The 14812-nt window shown below is 42.8% G+C and overlaps 1 protein-coding gene across 1 annotated transcript in view; it reads left to right on the top strand.

Annotated features, from left to right (window-relative positions):
• LOC121167258 (run domain Beclin-1-interacting and cysteine-rich domain-containing protein) overlaps positions 1-14812 on the top strand; it is a 60735-nt gene that overhangs the window by 39334 nt on the left and 6589 nt on the right. The window contains exons 8-12 of the mRNA XM_040996685.1: positions 682-726; positions 3048-3143; positions 4052-4167; positions 4889-5099; positions 7333-7434. Coding sequence (XP_040852619.1) covers positions 682-726; positions 3048-3143; positions 4052-4167; positions 4889-5099; positions 7333-7434 — 570 coding nt within the window. The remainder of the gene's footprint in view (positions 1-681; positions 727-3047; positions 3144-4051; positions 4168-4888; positions 5100-7332; positions 7435-14812) is intronic.

Below are 14812 nucleotides of genomic sequence, written 5' to 3' on the forward strand. Positions count from 1 at the left end.
CAAGGATAAGGTGGACCTCTGTGTTCAAAGTGTCTCAGGGTTACAGCAGCACCAGGAATAATATATGTGTATGTATAAAATGTTAAAATAACTAATAATACCCCCCAAAAAGTCTTTTCTTTAGCACTTAGAGCCACCATGGCTTTTCTTTATAGCTTATAGTAAAGACCCTCATCTGAACCACCCCTACCCCCAGTGATGATTTGTCTGTTTTCCGCTCAAGAATGTACTTTGACTTCATGGAACTCCTTAGGAGAAGGCTTGCCAAATGGAAGCTTCTCTTCCCACAGGCTTTCTTGGATGTCAGAAGTGCTTGGGCTAAATGCTCAACTTACATGTCCCGCTCCATGTCTGGCATCTACTAAACTCGAAGTTGCTGGCCTCTGAGCATATAAACTTCCCTGCTCCCATTCTTAAATACTTGTGAATTCCAGCAACCATGGTAACACGCATGGGAAAAAATAGAGTCAGAGAAAACCCATACAGAAGGGTCAGGGGAGGGATAGGTGTTGTGTAGCTTCTTGTCAAGTCATTTCTCCTTCCACACTGGTATATCCGCCTGGGAATTATGTCCCCATTTCTGCCAGGTAAAAAAAGAAAAGGACATTCTTGGTTGCTCTCGCTCTCTAATCCCATTTGTTCTGTCTGTACTCTCCTCTGCACCTGTCTGTTTACCTACAGGAGGCCCCAGGAATATCACCATTATAGTTGAAGATCCCATTGCAGGTTTGGGAGCCTGTTCTGCACCTCCTGTTCCTCTGTCCTCTGTGACCACCTTGCTTTGTTTAGAACCTCCTTTTCTAATCTGGTGTCAAATCAAGTCCAGCTAGCCTGGTCCTGTTGTGGTGCTTGGACCTATCTGTAAAATGACACCAATATTTTTTATGATGTATATTATCTGTCCACAACTTCCATTTACTTTCCCAAAAGCCTCTGGGAGGCAGAATCAAGACTTAAAATTCAGTTTTCCCCAAAAGTAAAACTGAAGTCTGCTAAGGCACTGTGATAAATCAGTGGCAGCATTTTCCTTGTAACTGAATATTTACTGTGGATTACTTTATTTTCCTTGACTTAACACCAGAATGTGTTTTATCTTCTCTCTGTAGCCGTGGATATTCTTGCATGAGTTTTTATTGTTGTCATTGTTGATGATGATGCTGATAATGTTGTTATTGTTTGCCTCTCCTAGGTTCTTTTGTTCTGTTGTTTTTGTTTTTGTTTTTCGCCTGTTTTCATTCCCCAACAAGCCTTCATATCCATTCTAACCGCTACACTGGATTTTTCTAGTGATTTTGTTTCCTTGATTTTCATGGTGGTGTTCAACTTGAGATTTGTGTTCCGTTCTGGGTACCATCATACATGAAGCTGTTAACACTAAGGTGTATCTATGAAATGGTGGTCAAAGAGCCCTTAAAACCAGGGCCTCCTGGTGATGGATGAAACCACTAGGTATGTTAGTTTGAAAAAGAGGTTAAAGAGGAATAAAGTTGGCAGGTTAGCAGGACTATCATGTAGAAGGACATTGCTGTACTTAAGGTGATGAGATAAATTGTATGATGGCAGATTTCAAGGGGGTGTAGGAAATTCTAAGAATTAAACGGGCAGCAAAAGGAAGTAATGAACTTAGTAAGCAAAGGCTGAGTGGCCACTTGTAATGAAGTAAGGGTGTGGGGTTGGGGTTTGTGTTGGACATTACGTTTGGAGATTTCCAATTTCCTTCTAGTCATGGTTTATCCTTTTTAAAGAACTTTTATTTATTTATTTATTTTCATTTGAAAGGCAGATTTATAGAGAGAAGGAGAGAGATCTCCTATCTGCTGGTTCACTTCTCAAATGGCTACAATGGCCAGAGCTGAGCCAATCTGAAGCCAGGAGCCAGGATCCTCCTTCAAGTATCCCAAGAGGATGCAGGGTTCCAAGGACTTGAGCCATCCTTCCTTGCTTTCCCAGGCCATAAACAGGGAGCTGGATTGGAGATAGGGCAGCCAAGACACAAACTTTTATCTGTAGGCACAGATGGAGAATTAGCTTGATATGTCATTGTGCTACCGCCATTTGTAGTTTGTTACCAAAGCCTCAGAGTGACTGCTAATTTATACTCAATTCAGTAACAAGGAGCACCAGAAGTTTTTAAGGCCCAAGGAGAACACAAAATGATCTCTTACCATGTGGCTCCCCCACCACCATTTTTTTGTTGTTGCAAGAGGAACAGCTGACAAAATGGGTCCATCTGTCAGGGAATTGGATTGGATACAGCTCAGTTCTTCATTCTCCCAAGTTATCTTGTTCATTTCTCCGGCACCCAACTGCTTTTCCACCTGCTGTTCTTTTGTGGCACTACAACTTTTGTGTTTCATTTTGAAGACTGTCAGTTTATCATTTCCTATGAACCCTGCCTGCTACTATTTCTCCACTTGTGACTTTCACTCTTTCTATTACCAGCACTTCCTGCTTTGCTAGATTTTTCTTGACATTTCTCTCTTGCTTTCCCAGTGTGACAGGGTCCATACCTTAGGAATGAGCTCTTTGGTTACAAGGGCATAGCATCCTTGGCTTGCTCACCATTGCCATGATAATGCTTTTAAGGACATTGATTTTATTTTGATAAGAATGTTAATGTCAGTCTTTTAATATTGCCAGGTGTCAAACTATCAGAAATATCTCAGTGTGTATATGTCTTTCTTTTGCCAAATTGTTTTGCCAAGAAGACGGAGATTGGCAGATACTCTTCTTATGGTACATGGTTAGAAGATGGAAGAGAACCAAAGTCATTAATGCATTCTGATTTGATTCCTTTTTCCCGTTGTGTTGCCACATTCCAAATCTAGTTTTCTTTTTTTTTTCCCTTAGAATACACTGACTTCCCATTTCCTTTCTGCCATGTGTTCCTGTATTTCTTGGGCTGTACCCTGTTGGTGTGTCACCTCTCTCTTGTTTGGAAGCGTTTTGGGAATTGGGTAGTTAAATGTTGAGACGCCAAAGTTGGGAATCTATGTATTTCTCACTTTTTATGTGTGTTTTTATTCCCTGGTGGCCATTGATGCCAGAATCCTGCAATGATAAGTTGAAGTTGAGAGGTGCCTTGTCCTACTCTGGCCAAAGCAGTGAAGTCAGCACACCCAGCTCTCTCTATATGGAGTATGGTAAGTGAGGACTAGGAAAGCTGGGTGACATTCTGTTTTCTGTACTCCGCCTGGTGCCTGCTAGGTCTGGGCTTTGGGGCTCATCTCAGCTCTGTGGTTAGTACCCATTGTATAGTCTCACCCACCCACATCTTGAACCCTCTATGTTAGAAATCACACAATTCCTTTTGTTCCTAAGTCAGAGGTACCCACCTCCATATACCGTGGGTGCTATCTCCATGTATGTCTATTGGTCTGGATGGAATGGCTCGCTGACTGAGGGAGGACCTGAAAAAGAGATTTTGAGTATCTGGGCTTTGAGTGTCAGAAGATAAATTCTACCTGGAAACCATGCCCAAGAGGAAACCAACCCCTTGTTTCCTTTCTGACTCTGAGCACAGGGTTTTAGAATTTTCTTTTAGTTATATTTTAGGGGTTTTTTTTGGGGGGGGGGGGGAACAGTGAGGGCACCAGGGAGGGAAATTGTATCATCTTTAAATTTAGATAGCAAAAGAACCATCTTGGGGCTGGCTGCATTTTCCACCATTTTGCAAGTGGGAGTAGTCTAGGCTTCCAAGTAAGAAATTCTCTTAGAGCGGGAGTGGGGAACCTTTCTTCTGCCAAAGGCTGTCTGGGCGTGTATGACATCATTCGCAGGCCACACAACATTATCAAAGATTAGCCCTTCTGTAGATTGAATTTCAAGGCCCACCGGCAGTTGCCTTGGCAAAGCCAGACTAAATGATTTTATGACCTTGTACAATCCATGAACTGGACATTCCCCACCTCTACTATAAATGGCAGAGATCATTCTGACCTCCAATTCTCTATTGCCAGGGAAGACTTGGGAGTATCTATAGAAGCTTGGAAACTTTGAGATTTGCATTCCAAGTCCAAGTGTTTTATACCCACTTTCCGGTTTTCCCCAGAGGGTGAACGGTACCTGTGCTCAGGAGAAGGCATGTTCCGCAGACCCTCAGAAGGACAGTCCCTCATCAGCTACCTGTCTGAGCAGGATTTTGGCAGCTGTGCAGACCTGGAAAAGGTGAGGAACCTAGGGGCAAGCGAAGAGCTCATGGACTGGGAGAATCTCGCCCAAGGGTTTGGGGCGCTTTTTCGTCTAATAAGGTTTCAGATGCACAGAATGACGCACACACGGGGTGAAGATAAGTTCCCAGAGAAGATAAGCTAGGCAAGTTCTGCTTCTGGGAAGCTCTTCAGGGAGTTTAAAGCTTGAGTGATGATTTTATCTTAGAAAATAGCCCGGGACAAAGAAACATTGAATGTTAGCTGTGTGGTTTTTGTTCCCTCAGCCCTGGAACCTTTGGGAAATGCTGTTTCCAAAATTGACTTCTACATTTTGTTCTAGATCTCAGATATGTAATAAACATGTCTGTGTAGCATTTTGTAACTTCTAAAGAAATTTTATTTTGAGATAGCCCATTTACTTTAATACTTCATGTATAAGTGAATAACTTTTTTTGAGAAAGCCTGGTTAAAATCCTGGCTGACTTCTGTCGTGTTTATGTATAGAAAAATGGAACAGGAGAGGACAGGCATGGCCAAGCAAGAGAACAAAAGGATATGAAGAGCAGGTTTACTAGCTGTCTACTTAGCTTATTGTAAAAGGGTACATTTCCCCCAGGGGTTTTCAGTAACCATTATGCATGTCTGGGGTGCTCTGCTTTCCAACGTTGTAATCTGGGAGGCATTCAGTGCTTTGTAGTTGCTTACCAGGCAACCCTTGTGTGCTCCTCTTCTCCCAGGAGAATGCCCACTTCAGCATCTCAGAGTCCCTGATTGCCGCCATCGAGCTCATGAAGTGCAACATGATGAGCCAGTGCCTAGAAGAGGACCAAGTCGAGGAGGAGGACAGTGACCGAGAGATCCAGGAATTGAAGCAGAAGATCCGCCTCCGGCGCCAGCAGATCCGCACCAAGAATCTGTTCCCCATGTACCAGGAGGCTGAGCATGGGAGTGAGTGAGCCTGGGAACACTGCTGTCCTTGCTGCTTTGTGTTTGCAGGACAAAGCTGGGTACCACATGGGTGGGTTCCCTGCTGTCAGGCATTTCTGTGCTGTTCTCTTTGCTTTTTAAAACCAGACTAGGAGCACTAATCCATTCCCTGCCTCAGAAATCACTTCCTTGGCCCGGTATGGTTGCCTGGCAGCTAAAGTCCTCGCTTTGCATGCACTGGGATCCGTAATGGGTACTGCTTTTAATCCCGGCATCCCCACTTCCCATCCAGCTCCCTGCATATAGACTGGGAAAGCAGTAGAGGATGGCCCAAAAGCTTGGGACCCTGCACCTACATGGGAGACCCAAGAGAAGCTTCTGGCTCCTGGCTTCAGATCAGCACAGCACTGGCCATTGTGGCCACTTGGGGAGTGCATCAGCGGATGAAAGATCTTTCTGTCTCTCCTCCTCTGTCTAAATCTGTCTTTCCAATAAAAAATAAATAAATCTTAAAAAAAAAAAAAGAAAACAAAACACAATACATTTACTTATTAGAAGAAATAGTGAGACAGGGTTCCCATCTGCTGGTCTGCTGGAATCACTCCCTAGATACCCGCAATAGCTGGGGTTGGACTAGGCTGAAGTCAGGAGCCAGGAATTCTATCCCTGTCTCCCATGTGGGTCACATGGACCCAATTGTATGGACCATCACCTGCTGCCTGGCATGCCTGAGCAGGAAGCTGCACTCACAACCAGGGCTACGACTCGAACCCAGGCACTCCATGAGGCTATGCAGTCTCCTGTGGCATGATAACCCCAAGACTAAAAGTCTAAATCTCTTCTAATTCCATTTACACAAAAACTTTACATTTATTGTTTTAGTCATTCATTTTTGTTTATTCATTCATCCATTCATTAATTTCAGAAACACAAAGAGAGCTCCCAACCATTGGTTCATTCTGCAAATACCCACAACTAGAGTTGAATAGGTCCAGAACCAGGAACACAGTCCGAGTTACTTATGTGAGTAGCAGGGACCCAACTACTTGAGCCATCACTTGCTGCCTCCCACGGTGTTTATTAGCAGAAAACTAGAATTAATAGTGAGCTGGATGGGGGAGCAGTGCTGTAAATAGTACACTAAGCTTCTTCCTGCAGTGCTGTATTCTGTATGGGTACTGGCTATTCACTTCCTCTCTAGCTCCCCGCGTATGGCTTGGGAAAGCAGCAGAAAATGGCCCCGGCACTCATGTAAGAGACCCAGAAGATCTTGGCTTCTAATAGGCCGTTGTGGCCATTTGGGGAATGAACCAATGGATGGAAGAACTCTCTCTGTAAAATTTGCCTTTCCAATCAAATAATTAAATCTTAAAAAAAAAAAAAGTCAGCTAGGACTCAAACTAAAGTGCTCCAGTTTGGGTGTGGCAGTTTTATCGTTTCTTTTCTTTTCTTTTCTCTTTTCTTTTTTCTTTTCTTTTCTTTTCTTTTTTCTCTTCTCTTCTCTTCTCTTCTTCTCTTCTCTTCTCTTCTCTTCTCTTCTCTTCTCTTCTCTTTTCTTTTCTTTTCTTTTCTTTTCTTTTCTTTTCTTTTCTTTTCTGATTTATTTATTTTGCTTGAACTAGAGGCAGAGAGATCTTCTATCCACGGATTTGCTCCCCAGATGGTTTCAGCAGTCAGAGCTGAACTGATCCATGGCTGGGAGATTGCCACTTCCAGGTCTTCCACATGGGTGGGGTGGCCCAGTACTGTAGGCCATCTTCCGCTGCCTTTTCAGGCCATTAACAGGAAACTGGATCAGAAGTGGAGCAGCAGGGAATTTATCTAGTGCCCATGTGGGATTCTGGCACCATTGGTGGAAGATTAACTTGGTATGCAACTTTGCTGGTCCCTGAATGTGGTGAGAGTCTTGACCAGTATTTTAATGCTGTGCCTAACAGCTGATACTAGGTTTCTGATATGAGAACTGAGATCACTGTTTCTAGATGTGCTTCCCAGACAATGGCATCTTTTGTTTGCGTGAAACTTACTGCAGTCTACTGCTTTACCTCTTAGCTAGACTCTGAATTTACATGAAACTTTCTGAAGGGATGAACCAGTCAGAAGAGCTAAGTTCTGCTTGCATAGCACCACTCCCAGCAAAGGTTCTGTTTATTTCTCTATTGAGGTCATATCAGGTTCCTTTTATTGTGACATTGGAAGAAGTAGGAAACATCTGTCCTGCTCATTATGATGATGGTGATGATGATTTTGGCAGGTTTCCGGGTCACCTCCAGCAGCTCCCAGTTCAGTTCACGTGATTCAGCACAGTTCTCTGACTCTGGCTCTGCTGAGGAAGTTGACGATTTTGAAATCCAAGGTGAGAAGCGGCACATCATTACAAAGGCATTTTTATTACCTGTTTCTTACAATTTGGAATACCAGGCTAAGAAATTTTGCTTATGTAGAAGATCTTCATTATGCTCCATTATAAAATATTTTTGGCTACTGTTAGGGACTGCCTTTCTTTTTTATTTATTTTTATGTGTTACTTGAAAGGCACAAAAGAAACAGATATCTCCCATCTGTTGGTTTTCTCTCTCAAATGCTTGTTGCAGCTTGGACCGAGCCAGACTAAAGCCAGGAGCTGAGAACTTATCCAGGTCTCTCCTATGGGTGGCAGGGACCCAAGTGCTTGAGCCATTACCTACTGCATCCCAGGGCACACATTAGCAGGAAGCTAAAATGGAAAGAGAGCTGTTGTTTGAACCCAGGGCACTCTGACATGGGATATAAGCATCCCAATCAGGGAGAAGGTTCACTGTCCAGCAATAACTGGAGCTGAGCCTACTCAAAGTCAGGAGCCAAGAGCCAGGAGCCTCTTCTAGTTCTCTCACACAGGTACAGGATCTTAAGGCTTTAGGCCATCTTCTGCTGCTTTCCCAGGCTATAAGCAGAGAGCTGGATGCAAAGTGGAGCAGTTGGGGTATGAACTGGTGGTCAAATGGGATGCTGCAAGTGGATTAGCCAGTTGAGCTATCATGCCCCAAGCAGTATTCTTAACCCCAGTGCCAATTACCTGCCACATGACTTTTTAAGAAATTTATTTGTTTTGAAAGGGTTATAAAGAGAGAAGAGAGATAGAGAGATCTTCTTCCCACTGGTTCACTCCACATATAGCCACATCAACCAGTACTGGGGCCAGGCTGAAGCCAAGAGCCAGGAGCTTCATCTTGATTGCCCGTGTGGGCAGCAGGGACCCAAACACTTAAACACTTGTGCTCCTTTTGCCAGGCCATGAGCAAGGAGCTGAATCAAAAGTAGAGTAGCCAGGACAAGAGGCGACACCACATCACAGGCAGTGGGTTTACCCACTATGCTACTATGCCAGCACCCCCGTTGCTCTTACTAAAAGCAGTCTTCAAAAGTAGCACAGGAGAGAGCACCACAAGAAGATATTCCAGGTGGAATGAGTTAGCTATTGAAGTTATCTTAATGCTGGTTTCTCAGCTGCATATTTCTGTTGAGTTTTCTAAATCCTCCTAGAAATTCTATACTTACGTACTCCCATAATTCAACTGAAATAAGAGTATTGTTGGAATACCCAACTGAAATAGAATATTCAGAAGGAGTGTTATTAAACTCCTAAGTAAGGGACAGCCCTGTCAGTGCTAAGTTGCATTGTAGAATCACAGATCCTTGTTGGAAATGTCAGAGGAAAGAAAGAACCAATCTGCATGGGCATTTGTGTTCAATCAGTTTAATGTCTCATTCCTGCAAACTGTAGATTTCGGGTTCCCATGAGTAAAACAAGCAAATTCAACAGCAGTTCAGGGACATAAGCTCTTTCCCATGAGAAAGAGTTACTTTCTTACAGAGCTGAGTTCTATCTCTGATTCTTCCTTCTAACACTGTGACATGATGGTAAGCAAATCTTGAGTGTTAAAGAACCCCTTCTGCCACGCAGACCTCCAGCTAGGTAGCCGGTTTCTTTTGCCTTCAGAAATTTGGTGAACACACTTATTTTCCAGGCCTCCACAAAGTCTTCTTTCTGTGCTCTCCTTAATGTGTCTTATCTTAGGCTTTTTTTTTTTTTCCTTTATACAAAGGTAATTTTCCAGTAGATCTCCAGTTCTCTGTGATACCAGCTATGTATGCTACAGTTCACTGTTGATACTAACTAGCTGGAGTTGGTACAGACCCGGGAGTTAACAGGCTCAGCCCCATGAGTGTGCCCCACTTTAGCTGCCAGATTCAAGTGGAATCATGGGCTGCCTGCACTTGGGTCTGGGGGTGCCCATGACCTACCTCCTCCAGGTTTGATAGTGCACTGGCATGATTCATTGACCTTCGCAAAATGCTGTACTTAAAAGGAAATAAAAAAGCAACCATGTCAAGAGATTCCTGAGATATAGTTCTAAAAAGGTCTGAGTACAAGCATTACTGCCCCATGGAATCAGGTTGTGCCACCATCCTGGTCCATCAATATGTTCACCTACCTCAAAGCTTGGTATTCCACGCTGTTGACAGCAATTCCATTACGTTGGCAGTAGTGATTAAGTCATTGGCCACTGGCCATTGGATTCAGTCTTCAGTCTCCTTCCCTCCCTTGAGGTGAAAGGGGAGTGGACATTTCAACCCTCTAATCATGTAGTTGGTTCTTGTGGTGGTCAACCAGTGCCTGAGCATATACTTAGGTGTGGCTGATTGAGGCATCTGGTAATAAAAGACACTGCTGTCACACAGGAAGTGCCAGTGGTTTTAGGTACTCTTCTAGGAACTAAGGGCATGGGCCAAATATATTCCTTATTATTTCGCAATCAGTAGTTGAGCTACAAGTTAAAATAAGACAGTTCTACCCTCTGAGGGTCAGCTGTCAGAATTCCCTGAGGTACCTTCCGAATATGCTGCCGTACCTGGAGTGGAGCAGTGCAGAGGACCACAGATTGTATTTCCTTCAGTAAGGGAGGGAACCTGGCTAGCAACAGATGCAAAGTGCACTCATGTTCAAGACTGTTGCTGCAGCTGTGGGGTCCCAAGGAGCTGTTTAATCAGCTAAATTTCCACTCAGTTCAGAACAGAAATCCCTGAAGGAGAAGATTTCAGGGCAGGGCTTCTCAGCCTCTGGGCCAGATGATTCTTTGTTGTCAAGTACTGTCCTGCACATTGTAAGGTATTTAGCAGCACCCATGGTTCTCTCTTGATGTCAGTAATAAGTATCCACCACCTCTCAAATCATCCCTGGTTGAGAACCATTGCCTTAGGAAGTTCATGAGTCCAGGGTTGTTTGGGGGAGTAACAATAACCACCTCCATGTTACAGTGAACACCTGCTGCCATTTTAAGTTCTGAAAATGCCTCTTATCTTGTGGAGCAAGAATCAAACCCTGACATCAGGAACATGTAGTACAGAACTCTTACTCATCAGTTTGTAATACTAAACAGGTTGCTTTTTTTATCATCATGATACAGTTGGTAGCATAGGATCTAATTTATCTCACATGTGAAGAATGGCTGTCCATGTCTGTGGCCTCCATGTTCTCAGGTGGCCTAAGCTGGAAACATGAATGTCTTCATAGTTGCAGGTATGTTTGTGCCACCTTTTGTACTTGATTGCATCATACCTGTCAAGTTTACAAGGGCCACAGGGTCGGAAAAGCCAGTTTAAAAAAAAAAAAAAAGGAAGAATTTACAACACAACAAGAAGCCAGTGTTCTCAGATATTGTTTCTGTTGACAGCATTGCATTTGTTCTTGTCATTCATTTCCTACACAGTAGATTCAGTGATCATTGTGACTGTTAGAAGTAGTGGACTATTTGTAAGAAATGACCAGGTGAAGGATTTCATTTCCAAGCTGTTGTGAAGCTTCTGTTACTTATACAGAGAGCTTAATTAGCATAGAGTCACGTGACACTCTATGTCTCTGGTTTGAAGCTGTCTCTTCTAGGGACTTCTGCTGTAAAGCTTTACTGCTGTGTTTGGCCTTCGTAATTGTTTTGTGATCCAAGCAGGTAGACTTTCTGTAAGTGGGATTAACTGAAAGAAAGCAGTTTTCCACTTCAAGTGGTTTAAAACAAACAAGAAAACCCAGAACTTTTTTTTTTTTTACTATATAGGTAATTTTAACGGTCAGTATTATCAGCTATTGGATCTGAAATAGTTATGTAAGATGAGATGAAGATTTAAAGAAATGTTAATAATTTGGTCCCTCTTCCTCTGTTCCTGAACTGTTATAATTTATTCTAACATTGGTCTTTCTTTGGGAAAAAATCTCCTATGTTACTTTTGTCCTTTTATAATTATTTATTTATTTGAAAGTCACGGTTGAGAGAGACCAGAGATTTATGCTCTCTGTTCTCTTGGACTGTTACCAGAGGAAGGTCACAGCACCAAATCACATACTTTAGCATCGTGCTGTGGACCTCATCTGTGATAAGAACTGTGAGAATGTCACAGCTTTTCCCAGACTCCGATTCACCAGGTAGACCATATGGAACAGAAAGCGCTTATGAAGAAAATCATTTTGAAAGTTCTGTTCTCCTAGCTAGAAACTGAATATAAACTCTGAGAGCTTATAAAGATTATTAATTCATGAGCATCTGTTATAAAACGTTACTGTGGTATATGCCAAAATTCACCCACTATAAGTGGTAAAACAATCAACTTGATGATTTTTGGTAAACTTACTGAGCTGTGAGCTATCACCTTAAATCTAGTTTTCGAACCTTTTCATCATCCTAATAATATCCCATAAACTCAGAGTTCATCCTTTCTGCCTTCCCTTCCATCAACCACTCTTGTATGTTTTCTGTCTCTATAGATTTGCCTTTTTTTGGACATTTAAATAGAATCGTACAATATGTGATATCTGATCTTAAGTTTCTGGCTTCTTTTACTTCATCCGTTTCTACTGATGGTGTCACATGGGTTTGATATCATTCATAAACTCCCAGTTCCGAAGATGCCTCTCAGCTGTTTGGACTTTGGGGTTTTGTTGTTCTGTTCGTTCTCTGTATCCTCTTCTGTTATTGCTTCCTTGGGTCTTCTTTACTTCCTCTGTAGACCCTTCAAGAGTTTCATCTTCTGCATGTGTGTACCTAGTCAGGGTCCCCATCAGTAATAAAAAGCACATGGTAATTTGAACAGGAAAGTTTAATATAAAGAATTAACTATCCTGAGGGATTAAAAATGTCATTGAGAAACTGGCTTCTGAGGGTTAAAGTGAACCCTGAAGGAAGAGCAGGTGCAGTAGGCAGCAGTCACAATTCCCAGGGTTCAGATAGAGCCCCAGTGGCAGGAACAAATGTAAAGGCCCAGACCCAGACCTTCTGCTGCATTGGCTGGGGAGGAGTTCCCTGAAGTTGTGGACAGGAAGATGCCATGCCAACAGCTATTGATGAGGAACTGTCTCTGGAGTACCCGGTAGAGCTACCTCCTCAAGGGAGATGCCAGACCCTGGGTCCTCAGGGCTGCTGGGGAGAGCAGTTCATGGAACGATGCTGGGCCTGTGCCAGTTACTGTGGAACACTCTCAGGAAGCTCTCCCAGAGGCTGCTGAGAGGGGCCATTTATGAGAGGTACCACCTGTGCCACTCTGCTGCAAAGCCACCCAGGTCACATGTCTGGAAACAGAACCACGGGCCCTTCAGGGGTCAGACTGGAGGAGCACACCAGGCCCTGGAGAAACCCTTTCCTGCTCCACTATCCCTCCGGCGCCCTCTACTGACAAGGCTTGTACAACGGCCCCTTAATGGCACAGCCCGCAGAGAGAAGGGCCAGTGTGGAGCAGAAAGGCAAGAAATTGATAGCTGGCATATTATAGAAAAAAGGAAAAGCTTCAGGAACTGTATTTTCTGACAAGTTGCTTTTCCTTTTGCCCCTTTTAATTGTGTGTTCCCTGTTTTTTTAAACAGTTGTTTGTGAATCTCTTTTTAAAAAAAGAGTTTCTTCTTGAGTCAGAAGCTACAGAATATTTATTGGCCTTGGGTTCTCAGATGTATTGTGTATCAACTCGTTATCTGCAAGAAGGGGTCCAGGCATTTCAGTCATCATCTGCTACCTTCCCCGGGCATATCAACAGGGAGCTGTCTGGGAAGTGGAATAGCAGGGACTCAGACAAGCCCTCTGATACCTGATGTGAATGTCCCAAGTGGTGACTTAACCCACTACACCACAGCATCAGTCCTGTAATGCTTTCTTTAACAGCTTTGTCCTAAAGTAATGAATGCGGCTAGCTCCTTATTCAGGGTTATTTGTTGAAAAATTTCTCTCGCTTTTCTTCTTTGTTATTCCCAAGCAGGGTAAAATTTACCTTTAGCAAATTATTCACTTAGGGTGTATTTTCTGAAAGCTTGTTATATACAGAGCAGCATTCTGAGGCTTAGTAGGGTAGAACAAGTATTATGTGTAATCCAAGTCGGTCTAGGTGTTAGCCAAATAAATGCTGCAAACCGCATGGTCTATAAAGGTCTAATCTACTACTGCCCATGCTGTGTTTCTTTTCTCCACTAGTATTAATTAGATTGGAAATAGACAGTCAGCAATGCATTGAGATCTGGAGTTGGCAGCAGAATTTCCAATAGGATATATCATATACATGATGTCTTTGCTGTTAAACAAGGCAAACTTTGTGAACTAGTAGGAAAAATTAAGTTTTCTATACTTGGCATATGAAAACTGATGGATAGATTTCAGTTCTGTTATCATATACACGTACAAGGGGATATTTTAAAATTCATAAAAAATATGTATGATGAAAAAAGCTATAGTTGGATTAAAAAAATTGCGTCAAAATAAACTTACCTTTTCATTACACTTTTCTAGGACCATTCTAAAACACCCTCATAATACAGCTTTGAAGACATTAGTTTATCAACAGTATTATTTGATTATATACTTGCATGCAGAGCCCTGTGGTATATACAGGTATTTTAGAGCCAAAAGAATTAGACACAATCTCGTTTCCTTACAAGGAGATTTTGTAATCTAATTGTACATACATAAGAAGTCTAGATATGGTAGAAGCACATGAGTAACCATTGAACTATTCATGGCCAACTTCAAAATACTGTCATTCATACTCGCCCTGCCCTTTTGAGTTTTGAGGGCTTCAGGCAGAGTAGACTGACTGCCGTGTAGGCCTCATCAGATAAAAGGGCCTTTCAATGGGACATCAAAGGAAGTGAGAGTTGGAATTTATCAGAACAGTGTTGTTTTCATGGCTTGGACAGGCTCGGGCTGCCTTTCTGGATCATGACTGCTGCATTTCTTCCTTCCACCAAAAGAGTTTGGATAAATGAAGTCTGCAGGGGTTCAGGCAGACTGTCATTAGAAACCCCTTTCAGATTCTTTTATCATTTAATTTTGTTTGGACCAGCCATAGATTCCTGTAAGTTTGCCTGAGAATTCGGTGGTTAAGATCGTATTGATGGTTTTTATGAACGTTTGTTGGTTGCCAGGCATCTGCAGGGAAGTTCTCTTTCTCCTCTGCCACCAGGCAAGAAGATCTTCCCATGGATGACTTATGATGTTCATGGATAATACCAAGAGGGTGAAATATTAGAAACAAGGTTCTTATTGCACACACTTGGAGTGAGTCATCCTTGTGATTCAAATCCTGTTAGGTACTAATTCTTACATATGAAGAGACAGTCAGAAAGCGTTTATCCCTGGAGAGTGCGGTAGAGATTTCAGTCATTTATCTTGTGTTTCTTTTCCCCGGGCTGTGTCCCTGTGTCCTTGGGATACTTCCTGTTCTCA

This window comes from Ochotona curzoniae, unplaced genomic scaffold (assembly GCF_017591425.1).
Source record: "Ochotona curzoniae isolate NIBS_2020 unplaced genomic scaffold, NIBS_Ocur_1.0 patch356, whole genome shotgun sequence".
Taxonomy (NCBI): Eukaryota; Metazoa; Chordata; class Mammalia; order Lagomorpha; family Ochotonidae; genus Ochotona; species Ochotona curzoniae.